At 36.5% G+C, this 15,570-nt stretch overlaps 1 protein-coding gene across 3 annotated transcripts in view; it reads right to left on the reverse strand.

Annotated features, from left to right (window-relative positions):
* Positions 1-15,570, reverse strand: part of ARMC3 (armadillo repeat containing 3) — a 100,210-nt gene that overhangs the window by 38,803 nt on the left and 45,837 nt on the right. For all 3 annotated transcript variants that reach the window (XR_015549342.1, XM_004425299.3, XM_087420751.1), the window contains exons 9-10: positions 10,530-10,682; positions 10,323-10,428 (exon numbers count right to left, since the gene is read on the reverse strand). Coding sequence is in view for 2 of the 3 variants with exons in the window: in XM_004425299.3 (XP_004425356.3) it covers positions 10,323-10,428; positions 10,530-10,682 (259 nt within the window). In the remaining variant the exon portion in view is untranslated. The remainder of the gene's footprint in view (positions 1-10,322; positions 10,429-10,529; positions 10,683-15,570) is intronic.

Consider the following 15,570-nt stretch of genomic DNA (forward strand, 5'->3'; position numbering starts at 1 on the left):
CTTGCGGTCACCAAATGTTTCTGTTTCGCCTGGAAATCAGTCTATTTACATATCTGTGGATGACAAGAGACACAATTCCGAAGCAATTAGAGATACCGTGTTGTTGATTTTCTTAACTAAATAATAAGGACACTGAATGCTCTCGTGTGACAGCACGTAAAACCCCCCGGCACTTGGGGGGGACTGGCTTATTCTCATCAGCTCTCATGTCACTTCTTCAGAGAGGCCTTCTTTGACGAGCTCCAGGTCATTCCCCCGACCCCTTTCACAACCCCGGTGTCATGCATGCCCCTCTCTATGACATCGTGCTGCTTTATTTAATCTATTCTGCTATCACTTCTGAAATTACGTTTTTAAAATTACTCCTGTGTTGTCTGTCTCCCTGACTAAAATGTAAGTTTCATGAAAGCAGTTTCACGGAACCTGTGTCGTGTGCCCTAGAGTATCCCTACAGCCTAGAACAGTGCCTGGCACACAAAGAACATCCAAGTAATGGTGAAATAATTACCAAAGAAACCTAAATTCATAGTAATAACTTCCTTAGGCTTTGGGATAAAATAATAAAAGTGGTAAACAGTGACCCCATCTAGTTCCTAGTGGAAGTTGTGTTCCAGACTCTCTATGATACTGGAGAGATGGTAATCACTCAGAGGCCCAAAAGTAATAGATAATCTAGATTCCGTTTTTTTTATAGTTAAGAAAGGTAAAATTTAGAGAGACTAAAACTTGCTCATGAAGCAATTCAATCAACAGACACAGGATGAAAACTATGGTGTTCTGACTTTTAGTTCATTACCTTTTTTTTTTACAAATATCAATCTGAAGCTTCTAAAAGCACAGTGTTTTCTAGAAAAAAAAAAAAGGGCAGAATCTCCTTGGCTCACTTTATCATTCCTCAGGGAATGAGAAATGAGGCAGACCGTTGACGTATAGCGTAGTGGGAAATTCTTACTAACTGTTAGATACATTTTTTTTTCCTTTTTTCTTATTCCCTTTATAGGAGGAGGGGGAAGAGGAAGAATAGGAAAAGAGGAGGGATAACGAGGTGAGGGACCTGGGAGAAAAGTGGAAGGAGGGTAGGAAGAAAGGAGGGGATGGAAACTCACTCCTCCAATGGTGTCTACTGGAGTTCAAGGAGCTCTGGCCATTCCAGTCTGGAGGAATTCAAAGAGATCAGGAAGGCGAAGGGAAAGATTTTGGTGGGAAGATTTGGAGTTCAGAAAGCAATGAGCAGGAGGTAGAGAGAGAGAAGTTCAAGGATGGAGACAAAGAGTTTCGACTCCTGCAAGCTCCCTATGGGTAGTAGACTATGTGAATGTCCACCTCCACTCGGGGACCTTGGGCAAAGACTGTGCCTCTGTTTCCCCAACTGCAAAATGAACGTAACAATAATATTCCCTACCCCCCTGGACTGCTTTGAGGATTTGATGATGTATTCCACTTCTGGTACTTAGCTCCACACCTGCCCCACACTTGCCAGCCACCACCACCATCACCATCCACTCATACTCCATGAGCCACAAGGCAGACTTTCCTATATCCTGTCTCGATTTCTTGGACCATGAGCAAATATGATCATATTTCCAAATTTGCATGTGTGTGTGGAATTTTCATTTTCAGACAGCTTTTCAGCTGGACAGTCAAATCTACAACAGCTGCAGGGTTAGAGCTGGGCACTTTCCTCAGGAATCTCACCCAAATCTTTCCCTTTAGGTGTAATCAATGAGCAATAAAGGCTACTTCCAGAGGGAAGAAAAATCATGGAAAATGACGAATATAAAAAGTCAAGGATGAGTAAAAATGGAATTTATGTGGGTTTTTAAAGTACTGCTTCAAATTGAAAGAGAGAGTGACAGAAAAATCACACAATAGAAAGGTATCCAAACTGTTTGATAATTTCCAGAAAATCAGGAACACTGGAAATTAGACCTGAAAGAGGTACGAGCAACTTTAAAATAAGGTTACACATATGTCAGTCTCTGCTCTCTAGGTAACAAAAGCACATGGATAATTTTCCAATTGATCATTTCAAGGGATTCACCTAGGCTTATAAAACTGGTAGCTAGTAAAACTCAAACCGTGAAGGTTGAGTAGGCATCAACTGACACAAAACGGGGATGTGCAATCAACTTGCTTTATTGCAAAATCCAGCTTTTCATTCTATACATTTTTTCAGATTCAGTATGATGTCCTCAATCCAGTACAGCCTATGTTATAACAACATTCCATCAAGCAGAGAAGGAATCTAGGCTCTAAGGGGTAGAGATGGAAAGTATCCACTCTGTAAACTTGGGTGGAAATAATGCAGGAATAATTCTTAAGTTTACCATGACGACTCTGCCCATCTATTTTATCTATTCATTTCAGAAGCCTTTTAAAGTCGTAAACAACACTTTACATAAATTCTTTGAGGTATCATCCTTAATACAAAATAAGTATTAATACAAAACAAAACATCCTTAATACAAGATGTTTGAAACATCTTTAATATGAAATTGAACTTCCTAAAAGGTTTTGAAACTAGCTCAAGCCATCTTGCAGGATGCTCGTATCGTGAGCCTTCTAATTCAAAGGATGGAGCATCTCACAACAAAATGATATAACTAAGAATTTTAAAACAAAATAATCTTTTCTATTATACAAAACCAAGAGCAAAAAATCAACTCTAGAGTAACTACGATAACAATGAGATTAATTTATGTTGTTAAGTGTATCATATTTATCCTACATGGTTATATAGCACAGCAGATATTCAGCCACCAGAACAATGAATGTGTCAAAACATTTTGAACGACCCTACCTTACAAAGGGACGGAGCCGAACCCGAGCACCTATTCACACACATTTAGCAGTAGATTATGATCTCTTTAAAAGCATCACAATGAAATGCTTTCCAGATCACAATCTTTTAATAATATTGTATAATATTGTTTTAAACACACTGGACAGTGTTTCAAATTAAATTACTGTGCGTTTCGCTAAAACACAGAACAATCCTGTTACCTTTCTGCCCCTCCCCCATCTTGCTCCGAAACCGCCACTAGGGGTCAGTATGAAGACACAGTTCCTCTAAATGTTAGAAGGGAAATGGAACTCGGAAAAGATTTCCCTGCAAAAAACCCTTAGGCGACAAAGACAATAACCACACAACTTTAGCATTATTAAGTCCAGTCGATACATCAAGTCTATAACATGAATTTGCATGTTTCATGAGACTGCATTTTAATTTTGTAAATCACCGTGGATTATTTCTATGGTCGATGTTTCTTTAATAAAAAAACATTCTAAGTGACAAGGTTACTTATTCTAAGTGAATCTGTGCATATTGGCCAAGAAGTATGATCTAGAGCAGACGTTAAAATTTATTTTCAAAGGCTGACAGCACACATCTCTAGCCATCTCAGAGGTAAATAGCCCATCTCTTCGTGCAAAGGAATGGAGAGGGCGGAAAGAAACTTGTGGTATTTTGCCAGCTTGGAGAGGTGGGGTTTCTCTTTCCCTTCAAAGTGACTATGATCATTCACTGCACTACAGCCTTAAGCGCACAATAAAATATAGGCAATTCTAAAGAATAGCATTAGACTATACTTAAGTCTACAGAATAAAAGAAATGGTAAAAGTAAATATACAAATATATTACCTTCCCCCAACTCTATTTAATGGGGTGGGAATGGAAAAAAAGGCCTTGAAAAGTGCTTTCTGTACACACTAGAGAGATTTAACATTCCAAGAGGTCACTAAAGGTCAGGCTCTTCTCTTACAATACTGAATTGACTGACAGGGAGTTGGGTCACTGTGAATAAGCGAAGTACTGTTCTTGAAGTACTCCGTTAAGTTCTGTACATGGCATACATTGTACATATTTACATATCTTCTCTACAAATTCCATGGCTTTCTTAGGCATGGTACTCCATGAATAATTCTACTAGGTATTAAAATGATTCAGTCAATGCTTTATTTTTATGTTAGTGAAGAGAAATATTAATACTGGTAATACAAAATAAAGTCATCTAGATATAAAGAGGATGTTCAAAAGTTCCCCAAACACTCAGACGCACATGCATGTAATTTGGGAGCATTCTGTCTCTTTCTGGAGCCCCTTTGGGGTGTACTCCTTACTCAAATCCTCATTTCCTTTGTTGTGGTCCTGACCACAGGTCACACAATAGCAGGACAGTCCCTAGAGAAGAGCTCTTTGTCTCCAGTATTGTGGAGGCCAGCAGTGGCCCAGCAATCAATCAAATCTTTTTTCTTAAGTACCCACTATATGTGCTGCCCTTTAGAACTTTCTTGAGTCAATGCTGTTGTGAGAAGTCAAGGAGGGGTATAAAAAATAAAAAAAAATAAACAAGGAAATGGAAATAAGAAGATTTAAGAATCAGTACGAATTAGTATGTTTACACATAGAGACTAGCTTATGTATTTTCTATAGCAAAATCACAGTTTTTACTTACTTATCTATAGGTAGTAAAAATAATTGTAGTTACTACTTTTTGTATTTTTATTTTATTCATTGTGTTTTATTTCCTAAAATAATTGTATCTTTTGAAATATCTAGTCAACAATCACACTATTTTCTAGTCAACAATCTAGTCACCAATCAGACTATTTTCTAATCTTTTCATAGTTTACCAATAGCCAAAATTTAGTTAATGTTGGCAAAGGGAGATGAAAAACATTGAACTTTTTTCATTCTTGGGATGACTTAAAAACTCTAATTCTGATCAGATCCAACAGATGGCAGTGATGGTATAAATTAATAGCTTAAAATATTCATATGATATGTAGGATCTGCCCCTCAGAAGAATGTCAACCAAAAATAATTCTCTCAGTACTTGCAAAAATAATGTAAAACTTTGAAATGACTAATTGGATAGAAGAGTACAAGGTAAATATAACATCAAATTTAGCCAAAAATTGTATTTTCTATTTCAAAAATTAACAACTTTCTCCTTTCTAAAAAGTACTACAAATTGACACGTCAAAAAGATCAACAGTGAACCAAGAAAGGATGGATAACAGTGTCCAAATTAACTAAATGGAAAACATTTTTATGTAAAATTCATTATTGCTTTTTGGTTTCCATTTTCCTCTATTTCTTTCTGTGGGGGTTATTTTGCTTTCTCACTTTTTATTTATTCACTTAAAAAATAATTTTACTTCTCTTTCTCCTTTTCTCACTTAAAATAAGTGAATTTGGCTGTTCTTGTCCTCTTTTCCTATGCCTTCAAATAGTTATTTTTATTCTTATTACTTGCCTTTTCATATTTTTATCCATTTTAAATGACCTTTATTCTGCAGATAATAAAGAATGAAAAGTATGAACAGAAGACTCTTTTAGGTAAGTCTCCACTGTTGCATCTGTGATCCAAATTATGCAAAAACAAACAAAACAGTACGGATGATCACTTTCTGTTTTAAGTTGTGGGCATTGGTTGACAGACTTCTGTTTTTCATTGTCTTCCTTTTGGTTGTATTTTTGGTCTAAGCCCATTTCCCCTGAATGCCTACTATGGGCTGAGCACTATTCTAGATGCTTGGTGTGTACCAGTAAATTAAACAGACAGAGGTGTTCCCTTCATGGATGCTGGTCAGAGGAAGGAGGGATAAAAAATAAATCATAAATATAATAAGTGAGTTATATAGTATGTTAGAAAATAAAAAGCGCTATGAAAGGGCCGGCCCCGTGGCTTGGCGGTTAAGTGCGCAGCGCCCTGCTGCTGGCGGCCCAGGTTCGGATCCCGGGCGCGCACCGACACACCGCTTCTCCGGCCATGCTGGGGCCGCGTCCCACATACAGCAACTAGAAGGATGTGCAACTATGACATACAACTATCTACTGGGGCTTTGGGGGAAAAAAATAAATAAATAAAATTATTAAAAAAAAAAAAAGCGCTATGAAAAAGGGCAGCAGGGAAGGAGGACTGAGGATATGTGTGGGGGGAATGTAATTGTAAACACTGTAGTCCTGGTAGGCCTCTTGGAGAAGGTGACATTTGAACAGACTTGAAGGGGGTGAGGGAGTGAGCCACGGGCATTCTGGGGCAGAGAAGATGGTCAACACAAAAGGCCTGAGGCACAATACTTACTGGAAGTTGAATGAACATACTTTCAGAACATATTCGGTGACCTACTTTACTCTTTATCATTTTACTCCCCAACACTGGCTTATTTGTAAGTAAAGGGATTTGTGTTTGTTAGATTATTTTTTTAACTACAGTCTCACTTATCCATAACTCAAATACCTGGAAACTTCATACATCCAGAATATATATGAGAATTGTCCGAAAAAAAAGAAAAGACATGGCCTCTAAGGACCAAAACACCACTTAGAGAAGAAGCCTCAGGCCCTGACTTATAGCTATTATGTAAAATTTGATAAAGCTTGGTTATCTGGTATCCAAGCTTTTAACTGACGGACAGGAAGGGATCTGAAGAGGACTTTGGCAGGATTGGCCTTGCCAATCAGATCTACAGACAGCAGTGAAATTAATACTGACAGCCTGCCAATAAGGAGTCAACAAAACAAATCACACCCAACAGCCACTGCGCCCAGAGGCTATACTCCGAGAGTGGGGCAAGCACCCACCTTCCCTGTGGGGTCCTGACAGCTCCACCCTGGAGCACATGATAGCAGCTTACTCAAAATGGTAACCATAACACACACACCCCAAGTTTAATAACAGTATGGTCAGTTTCAGGAGGTTAGGTGGGAAGGATTTTAGAAGATTTTAATTCAAACTCATTACAAATTTTAAAAAGCTTTGTTGATTAAAGAAGTAAATTTTCAAATATCCAGAAAACTTGAGTATCTAGGAAGCCTTGTGCCCAGAGAATAGCTATTAGGTAAAATCTTTTGGTACCAATTAAGGTGATATTTGTAATTAAAGTTGAAAATCTCCCACAATGGTGTATAGATGGTCTCATTATTTATTTATCACTGCTACTAAAATTGCTCATCATCTTACTATTTTATTACATATAAGCATGTTTTCTTTTGTAAGAAAGCAAGACTTGTGAAAATCTGAATTCAGGTATTTTAGATTATAAATTATTTTACATGTATTATAATATTCTATTTTTAGATTATGAAAATACTTAATTTAAAAAAGTATTTGTCAGTTTTACAAAAAGAGTCACCACTAAGTATGTTTCTCCCTCCTCTGGTTGACTTTTTTTCTTTAATTTAGAAAATTTTGATTTACCCACAACTTTCCAGGCAAAAATCTGTTAGATAAAGGAAATTACACTAGCATTTATGTTATCATAACACACTGGTGATTGCTCAATTCAGGAAATGAGCCTCCAACTCCAGAAGGTACCTTGAGTTTAAGAATTAGAAATCCATTTAGGCTCATCGAGATATGAGAATAGGAGAAGGGGTTACATTTTAACAAACAAAATTAGTATTCACAGTGCTTAAGGATATTTTTGGTTAATTAGGTTAGCAATTATCAGGTATCCAAACATCTATCAAAGGCACCTGGAAGACATTAGCTCTGGGTTTTTCCCTCTTCCTTTAGTACTTAGTTGTGGCAGAAAAGCAACTTCTAACTTTTTCTAACCTCCAACTCCAGCCATTCCGGCAGCAGAGCCATGACTCAGCCTCAGCCCTATAGTGCTTTGCTAGGAAAGGTGATGGAATGGACTGCTTCCAAAAAGTGATCTTGGGAACACTCACCAATGCCAAGTTTAAGCGAATTTTGTTTTGTTTTGTTTTTGTGAGGAAGATTAGCCCTGAGCTAACATCTGATGCCAATCTTCCTCTTTTTGCTGAGGAAGATTGACCCTGGGCTAACATCCGTGCCCATCTTCCCCTACTTTATATGGGACACCACCACAGCATGGCTTTGATAAGCAGTGCATCGGTCTGCACCCGGGATCTGAACCTGCAAACTCTGGGCCACCAAAGGGGAGCACGCGAACTTAACCACTATGCCACCGGGCCAGTCCCTTAAGCTAACAATTTTTTAAAGATGATCTGAGTAGAAAACATTTTTTATTAAAAATAACCAGTCATCTTTGTTGTCTCTTCTGCTGTGGTTAGCTTCAGTAATTAATACTTTAGGAGCCTTGCTAGAAGGATAGACAACGTGGCTTATTTGTTTTCATTCCTTTGGATTGACTATGGAATCTTTTTCAACTCCAGCCTTTAGCATTTGACACAAACATGTCAAATCTGACTCCCTTTCCTCCTCAAAAACATTTATTTTCATATCCTTTTGCTCAAAAAGTCCAAAGTAAAAACTCTATAGACCGCAAAGGACATCCATAGAACCACTTTCATTCATATCCCATTCCCCTTACCAAATACAAATTGAAAAAAAAGAAAAAATCAGAATGGACATTATATAATAGGTTAATGAAATAACAGCAGTTAAAAATTTATGAAAATAAAATTAAACTACAAAAATAAAGTTGATTGTCATGGAGAAAATGTCAGGCATCTTTTAGTCCTAATTGACTTTTCTATGCTGACAAAATGAAACTATAGAGGCAGATGACAAAAATCTGTGAAACAGATAATTGAAAGAGAAAATCTGAAGGCAGCCTCTTTTAGAACTACTTACTATCCTAATTTTCTATGATTTTATATAAAACTCTGAAATGATATAAGCCAGGCAAACTCACATCAAATCAAGACATCTATACACTCTGGAGGCATACTAAAGTATTCTAGATAATACATAAATCTAAAGGCACTGGAGATAGAAGTGTTTTCACGTCACTGATAAGATTTTTGCACTGGCATGACTATCCTGAAATATGCTATTTTCAAATTGCTACTTACTATGACTCAATATTCCAGAAATTTGTATGCTTTCGTACAAGATGATGATGACCCTGAATTTAGGAAATCACCGTATCAAAGACTGTAGCTATTAAAGGAACACAATTTGGATGCTCATACATTTTGGCTATATTTTTATTGGGCATTGTTAGATTTTTAGTCATTCCATTAAAATATTTGTGTGGGAGTAGAGGAAGGGAAAGAAAGGGTAAGAAATAGATTAAGTCTATGACGACGAGGGTGGAGGCGGATTTATTTCAAGTTAGCAAAGGGTAATTTTAGCCACAATGCCATAAAACAATAATATATGAAAGTTAATAACTACCATATTATGTGTCAACTTGACTGGGCTAAGGATACTCAGATAGCTGGTAAAACGTTATTTTTGAGTGTGTCTGTGAGGGTGTTTCTGGAAGCGATTAGCATTTGAATCAGTAGACTAAATAAAGATCACCCTCACCAATGTGGGTGGGCATCATTCAATCCGTTGAGGGCCCAAACAGAACAAAAAAGGAGGAGGAAGGGCAAATTAGCTCGCTGCTGGAGCTGGGACAACCATCTTCTCCTTCTCTTGGACATCAGCACTCCTGCTTCTCAGGCCTTCAGACTCAGGCTGAATTACATCACCATCTTTCCTGGTTCTCCAGATTGAAGATCGCAGATCATGGGACTTCTCGGCCTTCATGATCGCATGAGCCAATTCTTATAATAAATCTCCTCATACATATCTCTGATGGGTTCTGTTTCTCTAGAGAACCCTGACTAACACTCAGACCAAATATACGGAGGGTAAATAATTATTTTATTTATGAAAGCTGCCTTCAAGAAATTCTTACTGTTTTATAAGACAACCTTATCTTCTGTAGAGGAAATAACACAGACTTTGGAGTCCAACAGATCTGGTTTTAATTTCCAGCTCAGCTATTTTAATAAATATATGTTCCCAGGAAAATTAGGTAACCTGGCAGAGCTTCACTTTCCTCATTAGTTGATGGATTATCTCGATAATTAAATTTTTAAATGAATACAAACCACATACCACAGTGCTTGGAATACAGAAGGCATTCCTTTTCAACCTTTCTTCTTCTTAGTATTTACCTGTAATATGTTGTTTTAAATTGACTTTTTAAATGTTTCTAGATTTATCCAATGTTTATGTCCTTTTAAAATGGATCTTAAAATTTTTTTCTAGCTTTATCAAATGTTTATGTAATGTCATTTTTAATATTTCCAGCATTATCCAGTTTTATTTGTACTGGAACCTTCCACAAGCGTTAGCCTGTTGCCTGAATCAAAAGGCCCACGCATTTTCCCAACAAGCCGGGAAAGAGTCAAGATTTTGTAATGTCTTTGGAAAACAGGCCTAAGTGATGACTTTTATTTTCATAAGAGTTTCTGAGGAATAACCTAAGATAGAACATTTGAATGAATATGTAAACTGCCTTGAAAGCCAAAAGATTAAAATGAGGACATCTTGGACTGTTAGATATCCCATAGTAAGGCAGTGCTGAATGAGTCTTTTTGTACTTACTTGGCATTCGTAGGATTGCAAGTGGTCAGATTAGCCAGGGCAAGGGCTGCAGCCTCCCTTACCTCTTCATTGTCACTTTTTAGCAACTGAATTAACTGTGGAATCCCTACAGAAAAAAAAGGTAAAAATGTGACTTTGCAAACATCCATGTAAACGACAATATGATAACCTAAAAATATTCCAAATGGTTTTCTCCAGTTAGCTTACCCTGATTATTGAAAAACTCTTTGCTGCCTGAATTCTCACACATGGCCGAAATAGCTTGGGAAGCAGCAATTTTAGTTCCATCGTTTTCAGAACCCAAAAGGGCTACAAGGCACTTTTCAACTTCTTGTTCATGAAAAAGTTTTCTATTTTCAGCTTTCATAAACCAAAAGGAAAAAAATCAAAATTTTGCTGCAAAAGCTGTGCAAGTATAACTACTTCCCCATCCAAAATGCGATAGATTTTTCGAACTATTTGTTAGCTTTAGTCACAAAGAGTCTAAACTAAACAAAATATACAACTATTTAACCTTTAGAACACAGAGATTATGCAAAATGAATTATGGATATTGCCTTTTTTTCTTTTTCGCTTACATGATATCAATACTATGGCAAAGAAAATTCTATAATAAGAAAGAAGCAAGTTTCAGATTTAGCAAGAACTTATTTAATACCAGTCATGTGCCTGGCCTGGCGTTGTGTTCACACATGCTATCTTCTCACTAGGGACAAAAACTTGTTTATTTGACATTCATTTTAAACACAAAACCCAATATTTGAAGAACGCCTAAAATGTACCAACTGGTGAGCTGGATGCTGAAGAGAAAAGAAGAAAGTAAAAATGAGTAATAAAGTACGATCCCATGTCTTAAGGAATTTATTATAATCATATCAAAAAAATCATAATCATCTTTTATCTTAAGTTACAATACATGCTGATGTAGCAAAAATTAAAAGAATTATTTAATTCCTAAGTTACTGTAAACATAATATAAACATATATTAGCATAGTCTTTTTATCTGAAAACAAATAAAGTTATGACTCTAAATACATACCATGATATTCACCCCATTATAAAACACTAAATTAAAAACCAAAGTATTTTTAATGTTCTTTTTGCTCCCTAATGTTTTTCTCTTGATTTCGTTTGATTCTTTTAATAAATGACAATATGATTACTATATTAAAGCAAATATTGCATTAAACTAAATTAGAACATTAAAACCTAATTTTTTGTTTTGTGTTCTATAGTTAATTCTAAATAAGTTACTATTTATTAAAAGCATGTACTAGAAAAAATATATTAAGCCAAACTCAGTTTTAATGCCATAAGAGGTACCAGAGACTAGTTTGAAGAGAAACAGCTTACAAATAATTCTTTTATTTAGAATTCCTTCAAATAATTTTGTCATAGGTTTGATTCCCCATTAATTAACCTTTATAAAGGTTAATTTACATGATTAATTTATATGATTAAAATAGAAGAATGTGTAATATATGCTCTTAGGATCTTGACATATAAGAAAGAATATTCTGTTAGAATAAAAATCTCTGCAAAAATGCTGATATTAATTTAGATTACATCTACATGTGGAACTAATTCATTACTTGTACATATATTAATTGTGTTTTTCCAGAAATATCTTCAGAAATTATAGCAACTAGGTTTCCATTTTAAAGTTAATAAATGATTTCTGTCTCCTCTCAGCAATGATTTTGTAAAATCGCCCCCTTTCCCAGAAGCAGTATCCCATTCAGATGTCACCATATTTGCAAATACGTCTTTGGCCTGATACAGAGATATATGCCAGCAATCTGGCCATTAACTGGCACAAACTAAGTTACTAACACTTCTGTTCATTCATCTTAAACCAATCATGAACCATGTCCTGTAATCCTATCATTTTAATCCCTTGATCCTTTCAAAATTAGAATTCAGGCAGGCCATAACTGTTTCATAAAAAAAAGCTGTAATTAATACTTAAATTTCAAGTAGGTGGCTCCCAAAATGTTTTAAAATATATGTAGTTTTCCTGAATAAAAAAGATCAGAGACTTTTCTAGAGTCTCTGACCTAAAATGCTTAGATTTCTAATTAAGCCTTCCCAGATGACTCTAAATGAACTTTCCTAAACAGAACAATCTGAGTGTAGATTCTATCAGGAAAATGGGCCAAAATAATTATTTTGAAAAGACTAACTTTGGAGTATGTAATTGTCACATTCAAAAAACAGTATATATGCAATTATTGGAAAGATTTTTTTTTAAATATTTAAGTACTGTGGGCAATTAGTTTCTCAGCCCTGCTGGGAGTGTTCTGAAATTCCAGCTGTGTTCACCAAACCTCAAAAGTGCTGACTGCAGCATGGCTGTAATAGATTTAAAGGATGAATTAACATATTAACCAAGTATCTTCACTGAATTGCTACACTGAGAAGTATTTATATTTTAATTATGCAGATAATAAAGATGGTAAGGTAATTATGCTACTATGAGAGTAATGTGCTTTAAAAATAACATTTGTTGAGTATCACTCAAATAAAAAGCATGAGGTTTTGTAAGTGAAAGTAAATCTGTAGGTAATGATGCTTTTCTTCACCATTCTCAGAAGTTGCCCATTGTGCCACCTTTGTCCCCGCTGAGCTGTTAATGCCAGTTCATAAACCTTGTGGCAACACGGTAATTAACACCTTCCTCTTCCTGGTACCAGGTCAAGGGCATACTGATTCAGTTTTCCATGGTGGAGATGCATGTTAAAACTTTACTCAACAAACAAAACTTAAAGAATGTGTATTATGTGTTTGTGTGTTTCAACTGTGTTTTGGACATGCAATGACTACAAAATTTTTTTGATGATGATGTAAAGTGAAAAGAAAATGTTATAAATGAACACTGATGGTTCACAACACACAAACACATAATACACATTCTTTAAGTTTTGTTTGTTAAGTAAAGTTTTAACATGCATCTCCACCATGGAAAGCCAAATATAAGGAGCAATATTTGTTAAAACCTACTTGTGGAGTTTTCTAATTGTGGAAAATTATTTTAAAATGTCTTCATGGTTATTTACTTTCAATATAGAAATATTAGGAGATAACTTTGTTAATCCACATTAAGTTTTTAGAGTTTATCACTGTTATGAATATAAAATAAAGCATGTCTAATGTAAAATCAGGCATGCCATATCTGTCTGGGTCTGGCAGACAGAGGTCAAGGAAGGCCACAGTTGATATAGAAAGAGTAGACAAGAAATACAGGTAGGCTCTGAAAAGAAGGCAAAGTTTAGAATGGAGGCAAGGAGGATCTGGCCAGGTAAACAGTATTAAAAGGTAAATAAATCAACAAAAATAGAAGAGAATAATCAGGTAAATGGGGAAGATGCCAATCTATCCTCTGGCACAGGCTCGAGGGAACAGGATGTTGTTTTTGTTCTAATATTGTGTTCTGGACGTAGGTGGGCAGTTCCACCCGCAACTGTTATGGCTAAGGCAGTTCAGAGTCCTTAGGGGAATTCTGCTTCTGGATAAGCTTGGAATGGAGAGATGTTCTCAAAGCCCTGTCCTTCTGTTACCGAACCAAGTGGGCTCACCTCCTGGTGAGTTAAATAAGACTCTACACCAGTGGAAGTTGTCTCACCAAGTAAAGTGTATTTGCAGCAAATAGGAGGCCATGAGGAATCATTTCCAAAGTCATGGCATCCTGGAACAAAGGGAAGCAGGAAATTTTATTTCGGATGGGGAATGAATATTCAAAAAGGAGAGGTGGGTATTCGCTTGCACAGGCTCAGTTGGAAAACATGCTTCCACATACACTGCAGGTTATGGTAAGGAGGCCTAAGCTCCTCCTGGAGAGATTTTAGCATTAAAGGAAAGGCAAAGGTCATGGGCATAGCTCTTGTGGGGAGGCTTGGTCAGTTTCAGAATGGTTGGTGGTTACATCTCCTTAACATACAAAAGGAAAAAAACAACTTGGAGAAACAGTTAATTGCTTCCAAACCCACCCTTGAGTGTCTCGAGTCTGCCTAGTCGGTGACACTTCCAATCAGGAGAGGGTTTGCTCTTGATGATTTATTGGGATATGTAGATAAGGAGAAAGCTTGAATTTTTGTGGAATCACGTATCTTTCTAGAGACTCCAAGAATCAAGCTGTAAGAAAACTAAACCATCTCTGCATCCATTGGATTTGAAGATTCATTTGATATACTTTTCCAGTGTTTGTTCAGTTACCAAACATGGAAACAATTTAGGAAGGTAGGAGATTACGCCAGAAAGGATAGAGGAAGGCTACCAGTTAAGTAAGCTGAATTATAAAATGTAAGCTTTTACAGTAATAGATGAAACCTGCCAGACAATGGTGAAGGATCTCTACTGTAACACAGATGGGCAGTTGGTCGAGTGATGTTAGGGTAGGTGTAAATCTCTTCCCATCTGGAAAACGGAGTTCTGCTAAGCAATGGAAGCTAACTTTGGTGCGGTGCTTACTTGGTATTCCAAAGTAGCAGGGTCAGACTACCTTAGTTCACACATTAATCTAGCATAGTAGGGATAGATGAAGGCTATGGTGTGAGGAAACTGAGAGCATATTTAAAGCAGAGTGGCTACACTAAGTTAAAGCATGAGAAAGTACGTTCTAAAATTTCTTACAGGCAGAAAGAAAAATCTGTTATTTTATTGACACCTCAAAAGGCAATAAAATTAGAAAATTTGATTTTCCCTCTAAGCCCAGCCATTTGAAGAACATAAATGCCAATAGATCAAAACAGGACTTCCAAAATCAGAATCCAGACTGAGGACCTAAACCAGAGCAAATGTGTACAAAATTATGGTCTAGCATAAGTTATATGCTCCAGAGCACAAGGGAGAGAGTCTGAGCAAGATCCAATTGATAACCAATGGCCATATGATTGTATAAAATGGAAGCATCTCTGATTCCAAGCTAGGGCATCTGAACTTGATACTGTTTCTTCTAGTCCAAGAGTTATTAACTTGGGGTCCATGGATCCAGAAGGCATAGATGGGCTTCAGGCAGTCCATGAGCTCCCTGAAATTATATGCAGGATTTTGTACATATGCGCATTTGGGAGGGGGTACTCTTTCATCAGATTTTCAAAGAAATACAAGACTCCTCAAAAGTTGAGTTTGGGCTATGTAGTTGAACGTGCTTGGAAGTCATCAGAAATACAAAGGAATTCAGAGGACGGGTCATATATAGATACAGATTTGGGATTCATAAGCAAATAAGGAGTCAGCTGAAATGGCCAT

Source organism: Ceratotherium simum, chromosome 32, assembly GCF_057802395.1.
Source record: "Ceratotherium simum simum isolate JZ-2026a chromosome 32, ASM5780239v1, whole genome shotgun sequence".
Taxonomy (NCBI): Eukaryota; Metazoa; Chordata; class Mammalia; order Perissodactyla; family Rhinocerotidae; genus Ceratotherium; species Ceratotherium simum.